This window comes from Carassius auratus, chromosome 35 (genome assembly GCF_003368295.1).
Source record: "Carassius auratus strain Wakin chromosome 35, ASM336829v1, whole genome shotgun sequence".
Taxonomy (NCBI): domain Eukaryota; kingdom Metazoa; phylum Chordata; class Actinopteri; order Cypriniformes; family Cyprinidae; genus Carassius; species Carassius auratus.
In genome coordinates this window covers 14965230-14988058 of record NC_039277.1, presented here as the reverse complement: position 1 = coordinate 14988058, position 22829 = coordinate 14965230, and the positions used below count along the sequence as shown (strand labels likewise).

The 22829-nt window shown below is 38.3% G+C and overlaps 1 protein-coding gene across 1 annotated transcript in view; it reads right to left on the bottom strand.

Moving 5' to 3' along the window:
• The window catches only part of anxa4 (annexin A4), a 33037-nt gene extending 11090 nt beyond the window's left edge, over window positions 1–21947 (bottom strand). Inside the window, exons 1-13 of the mRNA XM_026219092.1 lie at window positions 21790–21947; window positions 19768–19808; window positions 19035–19122; window positions 17805–17899; window positions 17029–17142; window positions 16004–16094; window positions 15801–15880; window positions 11179–11235; window positions 9958–10051; window positions 9080–9175; window positions 8936–8994; window positions 8721–8843; window positions 8088–8143 (exon numbers count right to left, since the gene is read on the bottom strand). Of these exons, the coding sequence (XP_026074877.1) occupies window positions 8088–8143; window positions 8721–8843; window positions 8936–8994; window positions 9080–9175; window positions 9958–10051; window positions 11179–11235; window positions 15801–15880; window positions 16004–16094; window positions 17029–17142; window positions 17805–17899; window positions 19035–19122; window positions 19768–19776 (962 nt within the window). The 5' untranslated portion in view covers window positions 19777–19808; window positions 21790–21947. The remainder of the gene's footprint in view (window positions 1–8087; window positions 8144–8720; window positions 8844–8935; window positions 8995–9079; window positions 9176–9957; window positions 10052–11178; window positions 11236–15800; window positions 15881–16003; window positions 16095–17028; window positions 17143–17804; window positions 17900–19034; window positions 19123–19767; window positions 19809–21789) is intronic.
• Window positions 21948–22829: the final 882 nt, after the last annotated feature.

Genomic DNA, 22829 nt, shown 5'->3' with positions numbered 1-22829 from the left:
GAGGTAAAATGTTAAATTAATCGAAGAACATTTCCTAACCCCCAGAAGACCTCCTTTAAAACACCACGACATCTGGCTCTCAAAGCAGTCTCTCAATTTTCACTTCATCGTTGTCTAACACTGACTGCGGCCCCATGACTATAATGCATCATTTAAGACCTTTTAATAATGTATTCTTTGCATACAATGTGCTGGACGTTCAAAGAGCCTGCTGCCATTATATTCGACACATGCTGTGCGACTTTAACACCGTTAACCTCATTTGATTTTGAGCGTCAGCACCACAGATAAATTCACTGACATTCAAAACATACCGCAGTGTTTCATATGAAAGATTGAGCTCTTATTTGAGAAAGCTCAGCATCTGCCCACCAGTAGAACCCACAAATTAGGACCCACAGGAAAATGTTATTGCTCAGGAGGGTTCTTCTCAGTTGTGAATCAGAATTAATTTAGTCATCAACTTAATAAGATTCCTCTGAAGAACTTCAAACAGAAACAAGACTTTTGACATACAGCATAAAGCAAATAAAAATGCAGATAATAGCCTAGAACTGTAAGAATTTTATGAACATTTTATAATTTTTGTTATGCAGAAACCTTTGCATATCTAATTATTTAATGTTATTTAATTATTAAAGGGAGGAGGGTAGGCAATCCTTGAACATGTCTGATCAGTGAATGGGACATGAGAGTTGACCTCCGGAGACCGCTCAAGTTTCAAGAGGAGATCACCACATCAGCTCTCAGACCAGACATAGTTCTGTGGTCCAGAGCAACAAAACAGGTGGTGTTGCTGGAACCGACTGCCATGGGAGGAGAGGATAGAAGAGGTACATGAGAGAAAGCCTGGGAAGTACCAACCACTCACCCAGCAGTGCCAGCAGGTGGGATGGCGGGCATGATACTTGCCAGTGGAAGTAGGCTTCCAAGGATTTCCTGGGCAGTCACTTTGGAGTCCCTTGTCCAGACTTGGAATAATAGGTCCCAGCAGGAGACGTCTTGTGGCGAACATCACAAAAAGAGTAGAGACAGCATTGGGATGGCTGTGGCTAAAGCACTGTGAGCCATGGAACAGCCCACTGGGTATGGAGGGAATATAAAAGAGCACTGGTTGTGGAGTCCAGGGGGCCGAGGGGGCTGCCCCAGGAAACTAGGGCTGCTGTCAAGCCCTCTGGAGGTGTTGTGGGTTAATTGATGAAACACTGCTGAAGGAGGGTACCCACCTGATGACCCAAAGAAAGCACCTTGGGCCCACACCACAAAGCTCAGCAGGTTGAATTTGTAATGTACCAGTGTTGGCCATCACCTATGCGGCTGGGACTTTAACCAGCCATTGAGGTGAGAGCGATGATCTCATCGTATTTCAGACTTATTTTATTTTTTACTTAAAAGTTAATATTTTTTAGATAATATTTTAAAATGTGTTTATAAAATAGGGCTGGACGATTAATCGAAAAATAATCAAAACCGAAATTCATAACCTCTAACCGACGTCGATTATTTCGTTTTTTTAATCCTGTTAACACTTCGCCCTTAAAAGCATACTAGTGCGTGTGTAGCCACATGACTCTGCTCTCTAGTCAGTGGCATAAAAGCAAAACACGGAGGTGAACGGACGCCGGTTCAATACATACAGATGGCGCGTGAGCGGTGAGCCTTGAGTCGTCACTAAACTTTGTCAGTTGCATGTGTTTTATGGTTTGGACATTCAAGCGATTAGATGATCGGATGTGTATTCCCATGTTCGCGCAGCTGCATTTTGGCACGAACACTCATAAACAGCTGTGAAGATCGCGCGCACAGAGGAACACAGAAACTGTTGTCAGCACTGTCCAGTGATTTATCACTAATGTAGTTCCAAATCTCAAAACTTATTATAGCATGTTTGTGTGCAGCGCACATGAAGAACAAGCGCGTGCACAGAGAGCAGCGGTCGGCGGTTGCGCTGCAGGTTCCCGGTTTGTGTCCGTTCTCGGACTGTTCTGTGTATTTTAACTGTAGATAAGGTTGTTCCAAATCGAAACTACGATACAGAAAACTACATCAGTATATCATCATAAACGCAGCAGTTTTTGTCTTACGTGAACATAAACAGAAGAGAAAGAAAACACATGTGTACAGTATTTTTGCTTAAAGAGACAACAGCCTAATAAGCACGCTGCCTGTCATTAATGTTAAAGCTGCTGTAGGGAACTTTGCTGTACCGGTTAATAAACAGAACTGCTTGCGTCTTGCGGAAGAACATTGTAGCCGGAGCTACTTCTCTCTGTTCATGTCTATGAAGAATCACAAAGGTACTGGGTTACTCCGCCGCGGTACCCCCGAAGCAATCTAAAATAGTCCGAATATAAACACTTATTATAGGTGTACCCTAGTGATTCAGGACAAGCAAAAAACACGGTTTGGAAAATGGATTCATGGTGTACTCGCTTATTATGTTCATTTTTCTACATTTTGAACACAAACAAAGTTACGGACCGCAGCTCTGATTGGTTGTTTTTTACCAGGAGCGCATGACTTTCTGCAAATGGCAATAGGACCACTGGGAGGAGCCAGAGGAGCTTGATTTTTTTCACAGATTATCGGTCTCATATTCTACTGTCAGGACATAATGACAGGTTTAATAAATATTTAAAAAATATTTTTTTACAAAAGTTCCCTACAGCACCTTTAATCAAAGAACAAAATAAAATCCTTCACTGATCTTGACTGAATACATTTAATGACTTTACTTGATTTTTTTTAATCACAGACAAAATTCCTCTTGCAGTGTTTTGTAGGCTGCTGATTTTTGCTCATGTTATTCAGCTCCAACAGAATGCTTTGTAAAAATGTTTGACATCTAAATGTTTGACTTATTTTTTTTTATATATTGGATTTTTTATTTTATTGGAATCAAAACTAGGAATCGATAAGAATCGGAATCGATAAAATTCACACAATACCCAACCCTAGTAAGAAATGTTACGAACGTAGATAAAATAACTGCTGATAGTCAATCATATTTACAGTACAAACCTTGTCAGTGAACTATGAGGGCAAAAAAACTAAAAATAATAATCGTTCATTAATCGTAATCGAGGTAAAATGTTCAATTAATCGAAGTTTTGATTTTAGGCCATAATCGTCCAGCCCTATTATAAATTCATTACAATGAAAAAGACAATTATTTGATTTAGTTGTCTTTATATTAATTTAATATTTTTCACACAGAGAAAATAAAGATTGTCATATTTAAAATGTACAGCTGCCTTTATATTTTAACAAAGGGATCCTTCACAAGGAAATCATCATATTTGGGGTTCCTTATAAAGCAGTAAAATGTTAGAAAACTCCTGATCTAGAAGAAACAATGGATAGAGATATAATAAAGAGATTTAATTTGTTTTTCTTAGTTTTTTTTTTACTCCCCCCTCCTCTGGTTATATACTTTCTTGCTGACTATACTATAAAGCCACATTTCAAAGGATCATGATATGTGGTAAATAGTCACGTGACGGAACGGAATATGGGCGTTCAGTGCTGTCAAAAACGTTAGCGGAAAACTTTATGATTTTACAAACAAGTGTCAATACACAATTTCGTTCTATTTCCATGATGTGTTTTTCTGTTCGCCATTTAAAAGACTAAGTTTTTTTTTTTAAATTAAACATTCATTATAGAGCAGAAAGAGATGTGAAAAAACCTGAAAGCGAAGATAAAGGTTATTTGGGAAGCAGATGGGAGTTTGAAGTATCTTACCTGCTGAAGCTCTGGATTCAGAGATGCACCGCACACGTTACTCTAAATGGAGTGGAGATTTAGGAGAATGTTTCTGAGTTTTATTGCCAACTTTAGTGGGTGTTGGCCTGGACAGACAGAATCGCCTGATAGTTCCTCTTTCACGGCCCCTCCTCTTTATAGTACGTTGGCATGAGAGACTGTGTGCAAGTTTACTTGTTTTTTGACAGGCTTTTCCCCATTTCAATTGCCAACCTCTTTGTTTCAAATTTAAACCATTCCCACTTCCCTTTATTTGACATATCCATTCCTTTTACTTCTAGACAGAGGGATTTTATTTGTTTGCAAAAAAAATCATTTGATGAAAGTCTATTGTTTAGTTTCCATATATTACCCGAAGAGCGAGGTTGTTTGGTTACTATAACAAGGATAAACTTATTAAACCGTGGTCGCTGAGCGGAGATATAATAATCTCACATTTCTGAACATTATTACTTATTGAATGTGAGATTAGCCAGTAATCTAGCCTTGACCCTTGATTCCAGTTTGAAGCACTAATTCATGTATATTTCAAATTTGTAGGGTTATTCAATCTCCAATAGTCAAAAGTATTAGTTTCAATACTAAAGTGTAGTACTTCATTGTTTTCAGGTTGTTGGCCTCTAGGAGTAAGCCTATCCAACCAAGAATATGAAGCAATGTTAAAATCACCTCCCATATCAACTTTATCAGTCACATGAACGGCGTTCAACTCTGTCACTAGCCTACCCATTTTCTGTAACATACTTCTGTTGTTCACTTTGTTATTATATCCGTAAATTAAAAGCACAATTTTTTTGATCGCATATTTCAATAGCTGCAATCAGCAACTAATCCCTTTTCCTGTAAACCGGTTACAAAGTATCATAACACCTGCTGAATAATAGGTACCATGAGAATATAAAACATTATCCCCCTACTGCTGTTTCCAAAATGTTTCATCTGCTGTACCCGAATGTGTTTCTTGTATAAATATTACATTTGCCTTAAGTTCTTTACAAAATAAAAAGTGCCTTGCGCTTTGTAAGATTTTTCAATTCTCTAACATTTAAAGAAGTAAACAAAACTGACATTGAACACTAAAAAACAAACAAAGATAGTGCCTAATGAAAACAACACACATGACATGGCCTTAGAAAATATTTCATAAAATTCAGTTTTACAGATTCGATTTTGACATTTTTAATGAAGTTTTGGAAGTCCTGTGGCTTTAGATACACTTTGTTTTTAAACTCATATCCTACATCAACAATTTTTAAAATACATTTTTTAATATTTGTATTTTTGTTTTTATGTTTGAGCTTATATATCTCTATTGTCATAACAGTCTGAGTGATTCTGATCTGTAAACTTTGAAGTTTCAGCTTTGTGAACCAAAGTTGATTATGTATCTAGTCAGAAAGAATCATGAGCAGAAACTTTTTTTATTTTGGGTATGTCATTTCTGTCTCCATGCCAAAAATGGGGGGTGACTGGTAAGGGGTTTTAAGTAAAGTTTGGACTTGAAAAACAAATTTTTCTTCGGAGCCTGCTTGAGACTAAAAAAGTGGAAAGGTGAAAGGTGCGTATACATCGCCACAACATAACTTTGTGCAAACTTCGTGGCAACGTCGCGGATCAGTAGTTGTGTGCTGGTAATCAGTTGGTAATTTTTTATAATTATAAATTTTCTTTATGGGTGGACATGCAGTAGTTTAACCTAATTTATGTCCTCATATGCCCAAACTAATTTAAAGGCTATTTCAGCAGCTGTGAATGATAAATACAGACTCAAAATGAATTCAGTTAATTTAATAACAAACAAATATGAACAGTAATACACCCAAATTATTAATAAAAACATAGGATATACAGCGAAATATGAATGAAAGCATTCAGCCCATACAGAAGCATATAGATTGAAATATTAATAATAAATACATTTCCATATACTTAAATATCTATTTCCTTCTGTATGCATCCATGGTCAAAACATTATGCACAAATATGCAAGTCTTAGTAGGCACTCAGCAAACTGCATTTAAATATTTAAGAGCCATCATCAACCATGCACACAATTCATCAACTAATCACATGCTCCCACAATAATACATCAGCTAATCACACTCTTAACCAAACCACTATAATTAATTGAAAATCATATGCAATATCTTATGAACAGAAGTATTATAGCAAATCAAGTTTAATGAATCTCACACCAGTCATACAGCATTATGGCCAGTTCACACTTTTAATTTTGATGATTATAAACTGACAACTAATGGCAATCCCAAATTCAGTATCTCAGAAAATTTGAATATTACTTAAGACCATTACAAAGAAAGGATTTTTAGAAATCTTGGTAAACTGAAAAGTATGAACATGAAAAGTATGAGCATATACAGCACTCAATACTTAGTTGGGGCTCCTTTTGCCTGAATTACTGCAGTAATGTGGTGTGGCATGGAGTCGATCAGTCTGTGGCACTGCTCAGGTGTTATGAGAGCCCAGGTTGCTCTGATAGTGGCCTTCAGCTCTTCTGCATTCTTGGATCTGGCATATCGCATCTTTCTCTTCTTGATAAGAATTAGGGTCAGGCGAATTTGATGGCCAATTAAGAACAGGCATTCCATGGTCCTTAAACCAGGTACTGGTAGCTTTGGCACTGTGTGCAGGTGCCAAGTCCTGTTGGAAAATTAAATCTTGTTGGTCAGCAGCAGGAAGTATGAAGTGCTCCAAAACTTCCTCGTATACAGCTGTGTTAACTTGGACCTCAGAAAACACAGTGGACCAACACCAGCAGATGACGAGGCATCCCAAACCATCACTGACTGTGGAAATATTACATTGGACCTCAAGCAACGTGGATTGTGTGCCTCTCCTCTCTTATTGCAGACTCTGGGACCCTGATTTCCAAAGGAAATGCTAAGTTTACTTTCGTCAGAGAGCATAATTTTGGTCCACTAAGCAGCAGTCCAGTCCTTTTTGAAGCAAGACGCTTCCGACGATGTCTGTTGTTCAAGAGTGGCTTGACACAAGGAATGCGACAGCTGAAACCCATGTCTTCCATACGTCTGTGCATAGTGGTTATTGAAGCACTGACTCCAGCTGCAGTCCACTCTTTGTGTGTCTCCCCCATTTTTGAATGGGTTTTGTTTCGCAATACTCTCCAGGGTGCGGTTATCCCTATTGCTTGTACACTTTTTTTTCTATCACATCTTTTCCTTCCCTTTGCCTCTCTGTTAATGTGCTTGGACACAGAGCTCTGTGAACAGCCAGTCTCTTTTGTAATGACTTTTGTGTCTTGCCCTCCTTGTACAAAGTGTCAATGGTCGTCTTTTGGTCAACTGTCAAGTCAGCAGTCTTCCCCATGATTGTGTAGCCCACAGAACTAGACTAAGAGACCATTTAAAGGCCTTTGAAAGTGTTTTTGAGTTAATTAGCTGATTAGAGCGTAGCACCAGGTGTCTTCAATATTGAACCTTTTCACAATATTCAAATTTTCTGAGATACTGAATTTGGGATGTTCCTTAGTTGTCAGTTATAATCATCAAAATTAAAAGAACTAAACATTTAAAATATATCAGTCTGTTTGTAATGAATGAATATAATATAAAAGTTTCACTTTTTGAATGGAATTAGTGAAATAAATAAACTTTTTGATTATATTCTAATTATAGGACCAGCACTTGTGTGTGTGTGTGTGTGTGTGTGTGTGTGTATATATTTATATATATATATATATATATATAATTACACCCTATTCGTGGATTTTATTTTTTTCATTTCTCTGTTTTTAATAGACATACAAGGTATGATAACTCAAGCCACAAACGTAAGTCTTTGTGACTTACACAGGAGTGTACATGAATGCGTGCATAGCACCACTTAGTGGTAAAAGTTTAAATGCACTTTTTTTTTGGTCAGTCATTTTCCCCATAATTCTGACAGATGCCACATTCACTCATATGATTAATATGTTGCTCTTGATTAAATTGAAGCACATGGTCTGTGAAACCTGTAATCTAGAAAAACAGAGAAACTATGCTGATATGCAAACAACCATGAGCAATTAGTAAAATTAGACAGAGTTTTAATGTTATACATTAAATGAGTAATTTCAAAAATTGACCCCATTGAGTGTGACAACAAGATTAGAAAATGATCTTTAAAGGACTCCCTTAAATTCCAAGGCTATAAACACAAAACAAAATAAAACATGAGTCTTGCTTAAAACAACACTGTGTGGTTTTAATGGGTATTACAAACAGAGAATGTGTTTGAAATGCAGTAGACTTGGTGTGAGAGACAGCGTTTCACGCTAATGAACACGGCGAATGAGTTACTTTTCTCCTCCGCACAGCTCCAACAGGATCTTACTGTAATCGCCCGATGTGTCACCCTAATAAACAACCAGAACAGAGTTTCATAATGGGTTAAATGTTAGTATTGCCTTTTAGAAGTGCTTTGATTGGGAATTTTTGGGTTTGTCTGCAAAATTAATTTAAATAGATCTAGTCTGAATCAGGAGAAAACTATGCACAGATCAAGCATAAAAGTGAAAACACTTAGTTCTAAACACTTATCTTGGTTTAAACTAGATCAAACGTCCTAATGATGTACTTGTACAAACACACAATTTTTCACTTCTCAAGGCATTAACTCATGGACTGTATTGGTGTGGATTATTGCGATGTTTTTATCAGCCGTTTGGACTCTTATTCTTATGGCACCCATTCACTGCAGATTATTTTTTGCTGAGCAAGTGATTGAATGCTAAATCTATCCAAATTTGTTTTGATGAAACTCAATTACATACTGAATAAGCAAATGAGTCAGTTTTTTGGGTGAACTATTCCTTTAAAAGTTTGGCTTTGCTTCATCCCTGAGGTTTGTGTTAGAGTATTTGTAATATGTTTTAAATGGATTTTAAATATTGTGTTTAGTCACATAGTCTTAGTGAAACAACTGTGTCCCACCTTTATAAAGGAATGAAGGGTCTTTCCATACATCTTCAGGAACTCTGCTTTGATGTCCAGCATATCGATCTCGGCACGAGCCACCATGATTCTGATCACCACGCTATCTGTGGTGCCTAAACCCTAAGAGCCAAGAAACAAGAGAAATTATGACTGTTGTACTGGTTATATCTCTAATGTGTACAAATATTACATTAGATGGTGTTTCCATTTACCTTCATTGACTTGTAGAGCCTTTCAGCAAAAAATGCTGGCTTGTTTTTCAGGCATTTCACTGCAAAGGTTAAAGAGAAGCTTTTTAGATCCCAGTATGCAACTGAAAATGTGTGAAGATAACTAAAATATTACTCACGACCGACCTATTGCCAGAAATACATCCTCCAGGCAGCCAGACATCTCTCTCTTTATGCTGTCCTCAATGTCCCTTCCAGAAATCTTCTGATACTCCTGAAACACTGAGAAAAGAAAAATGGTTGAGAATGGGTTGGATGTAATACTTCTTGAAACAGCATGCAATATGCAAAGTTTCAAACACTATAGTTGTCACATGATCTCACATTGCTTTATGTTTTATTCAATTAATGCCATGTAGTTAATAAATAGCTGAATAATGTTAATTTTGCATTTTTTAAAAAAATGAGTGTAGGAGCAGAAAAATATAACTAACCATGTATATGAATCAATACTTAATCAATATATATATATATATATTAAATCAAATAAATGATAAAAGCAATTAAAACAAAATTACTCAAATTACATTGAAACTAAACTGAAAAAGTAAAATAAAACCTATAGTAGTATATACATTTTAGTAAAATAACACTGTACTACACATAATTTAACTGAACAGTATGAGAAGTAGGCCTACATCTATTCCAAGCAACTTTATTTACATCCAGTGAACACAAGGTGGAAGTCATGAGCCTACTTCATTGTTCTGTAGCAGTGGTTCTCAATCTTGGTCCTGGAGGAAAAGCCCCAAAACTGCAAGCTTTTGGTGTCTCTGTTTTCGGACACACACATTTGAGGTCTTGGATTCTTCTTTAATGAGCTGATGAGTTGAATCAGGAGTGTTTGAACAGAGAGACATCTAAAATGTGCAGTGTTGGGGGTTCTCCAGGACCAGGATTGGGAACCACTGTCATGTACGATAATTTTCACACTTTGCTGCTTTCTAGAACGAACACAGAAGAGGTAAGGAGTATTTCGATTATTATTTGGCATGAACAGATACCTCGGAGTAAATGATTTCGGTTCCTCACACACAGTACAGTTAGGAACTTGACCTCATCTGTTCCCCAGCGAGCTTCGCCTGCCTCATAGATGTCCTGTTGAATGAGAAACAATTTCCTTTTATACAGTTAATGATTAGTGAGATCAGCATGACTGTTGTGTACCTACGGCTGAAGCCCACATGCAGTTCGCTGACATTGAATATGAAACACGTCCATTAAAGAATAGTAAATGCACAGAATATACAGAGGCCCAATTTTCATTTAAACACATTAGCCACACATAAAAATAAATCACTACATTAGATAACATACAAACAAGATTTAATGTAAAGAAAGTCACAATAAGAGTGTTTTTTGTTTTGCAGTCAGTGTAGTTGGATTCCATAGAGAATCTTACAAGCCGGTTCTTTTTAATGAATCAAAAACATTCAGAGCGGCCACCAGTCGTATCCCACAGTGAACAAGTTTTATCTAACTCTTATCTAACTAATATATATATATATATATACATACACACACACAAACACACATTCAGCATGACCAGTGTAGTCCGATTCTCAAGATAACTACTCTTTTGAGATGGTTATTTTCAATAAATAAAAAATAAATCAATAAATCAAAAATACAGGTGTAACCAGTGTGGTACGATTAATGATTCTCAAATAAATAACTTGCATGTGCTGGTTGTTTTCAATGAATCAAAAACTACAGCACAAAGAAAACAGTCTGATTAACTATTGTTATGTGAGACTTAAAGACATATAGTGCGACCGCTTTAGTTTGAATACTCAATGAATGACTCTCGTGAGTCGATTCTTTTCAATAAATCAGAAACATGCAGCACAACCAGTGTAGTCCAAATCACAAAAAAGGGATATTTAATGAATTAAACACTTCCAGTATGGTCTGTGTTCCAGTGTGAATCAGCTACAATGTTATGTATTATATTGTACTTAATGCTCTTTAGACTTCACTTAAGTAACTAGCTAGTTGTACCATGATGAATACTATAGGTTTTTATAATAAGTATTTTATAAAAATATTTAAAATTGAAATTGGGGGTCGCAGTACACTGAAGACTACTACTATTACCAAATCACACTGGATATGCTAAGCATGTAATGTCAAAGAATGACCCAGATTAAGGTATTCAGAACCCATTACACCACAACATTTGAACATGTGCTGCTGCTGAAAAGCTAACCATGCCAAATCCTCACCTTTGCATCCTGAACAGCCTGAGCCTCGTCCACCTTGGTGCTCTGGTCACGGCCAGCCTATAAGCAAAGCAGAAAAACTAAATCAATACATCTCATAAATCAAACTGTCAGGGGTCACACCTGCCCCAGCTGGACACTGTGGATGGTGAAGGTTTGCATGGCAAACAAAACAGGTCATTAGTAAAGGCAGCAGTGTTCTCTTTCAAGCATACGTTTCGGTGTCTCACTATGGGATATGTCCCTTCCGCATATCCCTCAGAAGCCCAATTCCATTACGCTAGCCCCAGTTGGCTAGCAGACATGACGTTGTGTCAGGAGTGGCTCCCTCATCTCGGTATAAAAGAAGCGCCGCAATGTCATTACGACATTCAAAAACCTCTTCTCGCTTTACACCAGAATCCTACACAACTCGGATAGCTATCAACTATTCTTCACTAGAGGCTGACATTTTTTCGGGATTTACACTGGTCACGGGAATCCACAATGGTCATGTCTCCACTTTGGTTGCTGGCTAATCATTCTGGTACTGTGCGTATGGACGATCGTGTTGGACACCACGCCGCTTTCGCCTACCCATCAATGGGCTTTCCAGCTCTCTACGACTATGGCTGCAGCAATGCAGACTACTGTAGCTAGCGAGGAAGATCCGTGGCTTTGCTCATGCGAGAACAAGATCTCATGCAAAGACACACACCAGGTCTGCTTTGCATGTCTTGGGCTGAAACATGCTCAATAATAATCCCGGATCCTGTGAGCACTTCACACGTTTCACAATGAAGAGCCTCCGTTGCAGGTTGGCATGCCAAGCTTGCTTGTCTGGCTATGATCCCCTCATGTCAGCTAGTCCCGCTCTGGTTCTCACCCCTAAGGTACCTATTCCTGTAGAGCTGCCCACCATGGCAACTTTATCGTGGGGTGAACACGGACGAGGAAGAGGGGCAAACAGATTTCCTTCTTTCTGAAGAGGAGGAGTTGAGGATTCCCCTTTTCTCCCCCCTGCGCAACCGGCGCAATCCCTCGTTTACGGCGGGATCCACGGAGGAGGTGGGTGGGGCACTATTCTCTCCGCTTCTTAGTGTGGATCTGCGCTGCGGAGAAACTCAACATTCAGTGGCTGACCGTAGTAGCCGAGACTGCAAAGTCTCTAAAAACGGCTTAACGGGCAGCGAGACAACTCCTTCCAATCTTTCCAGAGCTTCTGGAAGAGGTTTCTGTCACCTGGAAGGACGTTTTTACTAGTAAAAAAATGCAAGGGGGGTCTGCGCTCGACGTGGGCCTTCTTCGCATGCCCCCCATGGAGCCTTTAGTTGCAGCGCATCTGCATCCAAAGCATATGACTGCTGCGAATCCAACATTGCCATCAAAAGCGGACCCCTTCCAGTCTAGCATGATGGAGCGCACTTACAAAGCAGTCGCTCTCTCAGTACGGGCATTGAACGCCATCTCTCTGCACACGGCATACCAGGCGGAGCTACAAGACGAGGTGTCTGACACGCCAAGTTAGACAGAGTGGAAAAGAAAACCGTGTTGTCACAGATCTCTTGCTCTGTCTTCAGAGATGTGCCATTCAGGCAGCAGGCAAGGCAACAATGGTCGTTCAGGAGAGAGGATGCACTGGTCGCAGAAGGCATTTTTGCATTTTCTTCTGCATTTTGACATTGATGCAGAAGAGATGCGAGGAGAAGAAAAGGGATGACTAGGCCTTGCAGCTCTGCATGCAAAGAAAGATGCAGACTGCGCAACCGCCACCTCCTCGGCAGACTTTTGCGCAGGCTACAGCTCGCCCACCCCCAAGCTTTCGCATTACAATGTGACAGAGATTGTGTGTGAATGCAACGGCAGTTCAGAGTTGCTTGATCAGTTCCCTTTAGGCAGCAAAACTGTCAGGCAGCACCTGTTGGTGTTACTAAAGTTGGCATGCTGTGATCTGTAGCCTACTGTATTTTCTTTCTTTTACTGTAACTGACGGATTCCAGCCAAAAAATATACAATCCGGGAGTGGGCGGGAACGGGAATCATTCTTCTGGTTTTGGAACGGGACAGGATTTTAATATAGCAATATAACTTGGAGATGTTTCAAAACATTGCACTTCTCTTATAACATGCCTTTCCCTGATTTCTCTCTTCTTTCAGTCACCTTTTTTATTTCCTACCTTAATAGCATTAAGGGCCTCCAAGTCGGGTCCATCAAAGGTTACTTGAGCGGCATCCAGTTTTTCCATAAATTGATGTACGGCGCTCCTTCCCCCGAGATAAACAACTCACAAACCTCCCTCCTGATCAAAGGGATTCAAAGATCCCAGCACAGCCGTACCGACGCTAGGCCACCTATAACGTTAGACATTCTCACCAAATGCATTCGCGCCCTCCGCACAGGCTACCATTCCATCAGTACCACTCGCACACTCGACGCTATGTTTGTCCTAGCCTTTTTTGGTTTTCTCAGATGTTCAGAACTCGCCATCACTTCCAACTTCGACCCAAAAATCCACCCCACCATCTCAGACTTATCAGTAATAGATGGTGAATCAATTTCATATTTGATTAAACAAAGTAAGACCGACCAAACCAAAAAAGGCCATTTCATATACATTTTTAATCTCTCATCGCCAGTCCAACCATACCAGTCAATTCTGGCATATTCGCAATGGAGAAGCTCTCAGGTCAAATATCCTCTGGAACCCCTATTCATAGACGAATCCAAAAAACCCGTGACTCGTTTTTGGTTCCAGAAACACCTCAAAGCCATTCTCCAACAGGCAGGCATTCCAGTAAAGAATTTTTCAAGTCACTCATTCCGTATTGGGGCAGCAACTTCAGCAGCCCAAAAAGGCCTCTCCCAACAGCAGATACAAGCCCTTGGGAGATGGTCCTCAGATGCTTTCCATAGCTATATCAGGACCAACCGATTCCACATTAAAAAAAGCTCACCAAACCTTTATTGAATGAAAAAAAAAAAAAACTCTCACGTTTACTCTTTCGTCCAGTGAGCATAGGGCCTCACAGCAGACGCAGTGTGAGAAAATCTCCCGGTCAAACTCTCATTTTCTCTCTCTTTCCTGTTTTCTCTTTCTGTCCAGCGAGCATTCGGTCTCACAGCGGATGCAGTGAGAACTTCCCGGTAGAGCACTTACGTTTTCTCTTAAGTCCAGCGAGCATTAGGTCTCACAGCGGACGCAGTGTGAGAAAATCTCCCGGTCAAGCTCTCATTTTCTCTCTCTCCTGTTTTCTCTTTCTGTCCAGTGAGCATTTGGTCTCACAGCGGACGCAGTGAGAACTTTTCCGGTAGAGCACTTACATTTTCTCTTTCGTCCAGTGAGCATTAGGTCTCACAGCGGACGCAGTGTGAGAAAATCTCCCGGTCAAGCTCTCATTTTCCTTTTTCCTGTTTTTCTCTTTCTGTCCAGCGAGCATTGGTCTCACAGCGCAGAAAAAGGCAAAATAAATAAATAAATAAATAAATAAATACATTTGTCTGATCGGTCCCCGTTGCAAGCCAGCGGGGCCTGTCAGTCCAGGTACAGTGAGCCGCCATCACGGGCCCACTGGCCAAACATTCAGACCCTTTCTAGAGACGCCAGCCCGCCAAACACGGCACTCATTTGGGGGGGTCTTTTAGTTCAGCTGCTGTCCTCTGCTCTTTAGCTTTTTGGGGGAGTACTCTGGGCTCGGGCCGAACTCCGAGCTCGGAGCCCTCCCTCCGGACAGCATGCCAAATACGCATTAAACTTTACCCTCTCAATTGTATGTAAGTGTGAACTCGTGAAATAATGTTTTATTAACAAAGTTCGGGAGAAGCACGTGCAGATAATTAACACAGGTGGAGAGCACTCAGCAATCAATGGTAAGAGGTATATATACAGCAGTCTCACCTCAATTCATTTGACAGTCTCGCAGCATCCCCCCACCACCCCTTCTCCACACTTCTAGTCCTAAACCACTTACATAGGGTAGGTGGGGGGTACTCTGGGTTCGGGCCGAACTCTGAGCTCGGAGCCCTCCCTCTGGACAGCACGCCAAATACGCATTAAACTTTACCCTCTCAATTGTATGTAAGTGTGAACTCGTGAAAGGAGTTACGTTACAAGATATTTGTGATACGGTGAGTTGGTCCTCACCGCACACATTTGCGAGGTTCTATAAACTGGATGTTACAGCTCAAATGTTTTGAGCATTGATCTTAAGTGTTAACCAGCCCAGTAATAGTTCTTTGGTTGGCAGGAGACTTCGAGACAGGCTATCTGGCAATACAGGAGTTATGATATCCCATAGTGAGACACTGAAACGTATGTTTGAAAGAAAACAATAGGTTACTTGCGTAACCCCGTTTCTGTGATAGCATTAAGTGAGGTCTCTCACCAGATCACTCTCCTTGCTGTGTAAAGCGAGGAAGAGGTGTGCTTGTTTTGAATGTCGTAATGACATTGTGTCGCTCCTTTTATACAGAGAGGAGGGAGCCACTCCCTGATGCAAGGTCATGTCTGCCAGCCAATTGGGGCTGGCGTAATGGAATTGGGCTTCTGAGGAATACGTGGAAGGGGCGTATCCCATAGTGAGACACCTCACTTAATGCTATCAGAAAACCGTGGTTACGCAAGTAACCTATTGATTTGTTTATTTACCGTGAGTAAAGACACCAAAACTCTCTGGAACATTCCAGACGTGTCTCCAGAGACATCTTCATCGAGACTCTTGCCATATTCTGTGATAATGACATCATTATTAGCACAAGAAAAGTGAACGAAAATATATGGGTAGACCTGTATATTTTTCACACTGTAAAAGAGCATATCCATGATAAGTGTGAGCTGTAGCACATCTGTACCTTTCTTGTAGGTAGCAATGATTTCCTTCACCTCAGCATTGGTTCTTGAGGCAAGGATGTCAATGAGACATGCCTCCTCAGTTCCTGCACCCTGGAAAAAGGTTGAAGATATTGTGTGGTGACTAAAACCACACACACACACACACACACACACACACACGTAAGGTGCCTTTGATCAAGGTATCCAGCTCCCTGGGTGCCGCAGGAAAAATGCCTGCCTATTGCTGTGTGTGTGTGTGTGTGTGTGTGTGTGTGTGTGTGTTCACTACTCTCTGCTGTGTGTGAACTAGGGTTAAATGCAGAGGACAAATTCTGAATATTCTTTTTTTCTGATTTGACTGTCAAGGAAGATCAGAGCAGCATTATATTATACGAATATATATATATATATATATATATATATATATATATATATATGTGTATATGTGTATGTGTTCTGTTAATGCATGGACTTCATTATTTAAGGTGCACCTGCCATCCAATAATCGCAAAAAGCTTTGTTCCTTTTTAGTAAACAAGGTATCAGCTTTAAAATGATTCAAAATTCATAACGAAATACAAACAATAAATACAGTTTTGTTTATGGCTCTCTTCAATTCGGCAAAAACACTTTCCTGCGGCGCCCCCCAGTCATCTCGCGCCCTAGGCAACAGATATTGTTTATGTTCAACACCAATATTACATGCTAACTAACGTCAAAAAAGTGAAATCGCAATCAAGCACCGCTTTAAGTTAACCTTAGTTCCCACGTCATCTACAAGATGGATTAAATTTGTTGATAAAGTCAAGAAAATAAGAGACATAAACACATGACAGTATGGTTGAAATGTTAAAATGTAAAAAAAAAAAACATAAAATAATAATACTAAAACAAATAAAACACATTTATTCTGTGGCACGTAAAAACATTATTTGGCACCTAAATTTTTTGTACAGTCAAAACAACTCGAAGTGGTTGGCACCAGAAGCCATGCACATTAAAGTAAAATACTGTCTGAAATGGGTGTTTCCCAATCCTCACTAACCTTGATGGCGTTCCTCAGCTCATACGCGTCATACACTGGGGCAGGCATCATCAGGCCGACCACAACCTGCTCAAAGTTTCCAGATAGCTCTGACTTCAAGCAGTCAACCAGTTCCTGAATGGGATTTTTAAATAAAGTGTTATTACATACCACATGTGGAAGAACAGCAAACAAACTATAGGCACATCAAGCTTAAAAGTAGATTATTTCTTCTTCGATGCATTCATTCATGCTTTATTTCCACATCTCATATCACAGAAGAAACAAATGGATTTGGTGTTGAAAATAGTGTTGGTTGCAGACCAAAACTGTAATATCAGTTGTAAGTCTGAGTGGGGAAGGCATGTCGTGTCCACGAACCTGCAAGACCTGACCCTGACTTTTACTGATTCTGGTTTCCCTGACCGGCTTACAGAGTTAGAGGTTTACAAATTAATAGAGGAAAACCACAAGGAAGTACAATATAAGTCAATACTGCATTCTTTATACTCTGTTATGATAACAGTCATAAAGCAGTGATGTCTTCTGAAAGACACCGCTTGTAGATGAACCGTATGTTTTATGTAAATACAACCTAACGGTTGCTCACACCTTCCCTGCCATTAGGACCTTCCATAAAGATAAGAACACGACTACAAGCTTCCCTCATTTTGACCAGGAAGATGTGTTGTTTTGGTCCAAAATGAGACCTGTTAATGATAGGCTACAGGTCTGAGTTTAATAGACCTTATTTCAGAGAATGGTAACTGTTGGTTAAATGACATTGAGTGTTTTACCTTTCCCACGCTCTGTTTGAAAGACTCCTTGATTTTCTGCCTTTGTGCAATAGTGCGATGGGCGAGGATCTCGATGATAGTCGCCTCATTGGTACCTGGAATTCATTCAGTTGTGGTTAAAGCATGAAATAAAAAAAATAATAAATAGAAGAAAACATTTAGTCAGCCTTATGTCAATTATTATAATAAGAATTTTTTTTACCATTTCGAGATTATCAGCATCAGCTGATGACAGCATTGTCTTAATCTTTGGTTATCTCCAAAACAGATTCATAATGGATATTGCGTCTTTTAATGTGTTACAAAATCTATACATCTGATATGGTATAATAAATATTACATATATAACTAAATGACATGTTAATATTTCGGAAAAAAATACAGGAGAAACTAAAATTGTGAAATAAAATGATCATTTACTGTACAACTTATTTTAATTTTCATTAAAATTCATTTTAAAATGTAATTTTAGAAACATTTATTATTAATATCAATGTTGAAATCATTTTGTAGAAACAAAAGAGCAGAAAAAAGAAAGTGTTGCAGGTTTGGAATGACGTGAGGTTGAGTAAACGACGGCGGTTTTCAATTTCATATCTGCATATACCTTTTTAATTAACGGAATTAACAACTTTTTGTTATTTTAAGTACCAAATTAGACATTACCCTTAAAGTCCCATGCTGTACATGCTTGATCGTAAAATGGCAAAAGATTGCTTCATTTTCTTTCACTGCATGGAAAATTTTGACACTTTCCGAATCACAAGTTCACTGTTATTTAAAGTGTTAAACTGCATGTTACTCACAACTCACTCAAGGCCAACAAGCGAGCTTTTGTCAAACAGCAACAGTGTGAGTGCAAGCCGTGTTTCGTAATGCAACTCATGCTGAAATCAGCTGAACTCCATTTATCTAGAAATCTGCATTCTCAACATCATACCAAACTCTAGTCTACAACAATGAGCAAAAACCTTTTAGTTTACAGGACAAATGCCGAGGAATCATCCTCTGCTCTGCATTGGACGAGAGCCCAGCTAAACACACAGGAGTCAATGCGGAGCACAGCTTGCAGTTTTAACTGGATATGAAGAGATTTGGTTCTCTGATCTACCTGATAAAATACTTTCAAAATGAAACCTGGTGATGATTCTCATTTCATTCAAACGGGCAAAAAAATGGATCATGTAAACACTCATCTTGAAGCCCGGTTCTGATTTGTCGATCACTTACCATTTCCTTTCATAGCATTGTAAAGTTTCTGGGCATCTTCCTCTGGGTTGAAGCCTGATGCCTCAGTTACGGTTCCACGGTTGCCCAACTACAGCAAAAGAAGAGATAGCATCACCTTTAGACCAACGTGATCTCATGAGTATACGTGTGTATTTTTACGTTAAATGTGGTTCTACCACGCGTACATTTACTTACGTTTTCATGCACATAAAAACTTACAACTTAGACGTATTTATAGCAGTAAAATGTATCTGTACGTATTTGAGGTTTTTTTTATGTAAATTTCAATATGTATTGAACCTGTAATTACGTCCAGATAATACGTAAATGACACTGTAAATACATAAAGGCACATACGTATTGGACAGTTTTAATTTACATCTAAATATGTACGTTTTGACTGTGAGATCGGGCTGTTTAGACAGATTTAACAAGTGCAAAACTTAAGTTTAAACTGTTGAGTTGAGTTCCAAAATTCCAAAATTCTAATTTCAAGCATTTCTGCGGTAGCCTTTATATATAGCATTTCTTATATTTATAGCGAAAGGTTTACGAGATCCAGACTTTTGACTGGCAGGAAAATGCTTTTAATTGAGTATAAATGTGTGATAGTGATACAATTAATTTCAAATGAATTGCCTTTGAATCATCTAGAAGTGAGACTAAACGCATCAATGTTTCAGACATGAAAAAAATGACTAACATTGTGTCACATTTGAAATACTTTTCTTACCGCTGCCATTGTGATGGAGGAGAGATGAAGAGATAAGGACACTAAAGCCAAGAAATAAAAACAACAATTATAAAAAATATTAATGTAGTATAAGGAACCATTGTACAGGCAATGTACCTGTAAAACATAAATGCATTTTTAAACCGATGAAATGCAAAAGTGGTGTAATCAATTTCATTTTATAATATATGTCTTTGAAATCCACAAACAGGTAAAACTGTTTTATTTTGACACATCTATAATATTGAAACCGACCAGGGATGCATTCTAGAAACATTTTAATCATAAATCGTATTCGTACTGGTGCCAATGGTTTCTTTTGGTGCTTGCTTTTAGGAAACACTTCCCAGTTTGTTAGGGTTTTATTGAAGTGAAATTTAGGACTGAGATCTAATGACGGGGTTAATGACACTGTTAAATAAATAACGCCTTTGGATGCCACTAGCAAAATGGTTTCCACTTTACTATTCAGCTCATTAAGCAGAAGAGGCTGAACCGGTAATTAACAGCCTAATGCTCAGTATCAGTTTCCCCTTTAATACAATAAACTTACAACATTTCCTAACCCCCAGAAGACCTCCTTTAAAACACCACGACATCTGGCTCTCAAAGCAGTCTCTCAATTTTCACTTCATCGTTGTCTAACACTGACATGACTATAGTGCATCATTTAAGACCTTTTAATAATGTATTCTTTGCATACAATGTGCTGTACGTTCAAAGAGCCTGCTGCCATTATATTCGACACATGCTGTGCGACTTTAACACCGTTAAGCTCATTTGATTTTGAGCGTCAGCACCACAGATAAATTCACTGACATTCAAAACATACCGCAGTGTTTCATATGAAAGATTAAGCTCTTATTTGAGAAAGCTCAGCATCTGCCCACCAGTAGAACCCACAAATTAGGACCTAGAGGAAAATGTTATTGCTCAGGAGGGTTCTTCTCAGTTGTAAATCAGAATTCATTTAGTCATCAACTTAATAAGATTCCTCTGAAGAACTTCAAACAGAAACAAGACTTTTGACATACAGCATAAAGCGAATAAAAAAAGGAGATAATAGCCTAGAACTGTAAGAATTATATGAACATTTTATTAATATTCAAATCTCTGAGGTTTGTTATATTAGTGAAATATGTTTAACATATACCATGTTATTATTTTCTAAAGACTGGTCAATAGTCAAGATATTCACAATTTTTGTTCGGCAGAAACCTTTGCATATCTATTTATTTAATGGTATTTAATTAAAACTTATTTTTGCAGTTTTTTTTGTACTTTATATATATATATATTTAGATATTTTTTTTTAAATTTGTTTATAAAATCATGACAATGCAAAAGACAATTATTTAATTTTGGAGACAATTATTTAATTTAGTTGTTGTTATATTACATTTAAGATTTTTCTCACACAAAGAAAAAATACAGTAGATTGTCATATGTGAAAGTGTACAGCTGCCTTTATATTTGAACAAAGGGATCCTTCACAAGGAAATCATCATATTTGGGGGTCCTTATATAGCAGTAAAAAGTTAGAAAGCTCCTGATCTAGGAGAAACAATGGATAGAGATATATATTAAAGAGATTGAATTTGTTTTTGTTGTTTTTTCCCCCCTCTTGTGGTTACATCATTTCTTGCTGACTACCAGATATAGGTCATCCCTTTCATTTGTAAAGTGTGTGGTCTAATTAATTTGTCATTCAAAGCAATATGACTCATTGTATTTTAATGAAAGCCACATTTCAAAGGATCATGCTCGGCGGTAATAGTCACGTGACGGAACGGAATATGGGCGTTCAGTGCTGTCAAAAACATTAGCGGAAATCTTTATGATTTTACAAACAAGTATCAATACACGATTACGATATATTTCCATGAAGTGTTTTCCGTTTGCCTGTTAAAATAGTAAGTTGTTTTTATAAACAATTGTTATAGAGCGGAAAGAGACGAGAATAACATTGTAAGCGAAGTTAAAGTTAATTTGGGAAGCGGATGGGAGTTTGTAGCATCTTACCTGCTGAAGGATTCAGAGATGCACGGCACCCGTTACACTAAATGGAGTGGAGATTTAGGAGAATGTTTCTGAGCTTCGTTGCCAACTTTAATGGGCGTTGGCCTGGACAGACAGAATCGCCTTACAGTTTCTCTTTCACGGCCCCTCCTCTTTATAGTACGTTGAGATAAGAGACTGACAAGAGTGTGATGAAACTGTCACAGTGTTTGCCTGTCACAAGTCTCGGCTTTGCATATAGCCACTTTCAAAAGTTTCTTTAATAGCTTTTTGTTCTAAAGTCTATTGTCGCGGATGTTTTCCAAATATGTTTGAAGTCAAATTAATTGCATTAGAGGATGCAATTTTTTCTTTCGTGGATGAACACAAGTTGAAAGCTGCCAGCTGAAATTTTGCTGCAAAAAAATAAAATAAAAAAAGGAATTTTGTAATTATGTACATAAAGATCATGAAAAGTGACGGTCAACTCGTCTTGAATCGTCTTTTACATATGAAGTTATATCCCCCCTCTTGGTATGTATGAGTTGACAAAATTGAAAGTACCACTGCTTTATATAAACTCTTTCAAAGTTGCTTCATGGTTAATTATTTTTTTTATTGCAGTTTGAACAACGAACACAATCATGTTGTGCACTATTGTTAATCAATCAATCAATCAATCAAACAATAGATTTAAAAATTTGCATTAATGTGTGTTTTGCTTTTGATGTATGAAATCAGTGGCCTATTTTCTGTTTTTATGAGTAAAAGATTTGTGATGCACATTTACATATGGAGGAAAAGTAAGTACATTTTTTATATACCATATTTGCAATGCAACATTATAAGGTAAAATAAGTACAAAAATCTATATAGCAATTTAAATGTAAAAATGCTTTAATGTAAAAAAGTCACTATCTTTCCAAAACTTTGCAATCAGGAGGAAAAATCTTTATTTCATTGTAGCCAGTGGCTTCTGTCAGAACGTGTGTCTAGAGATAGATAGATAGATAGATAGATAGATACACATTTTGCTCATATTAAATACTCTGTTAATATAATAT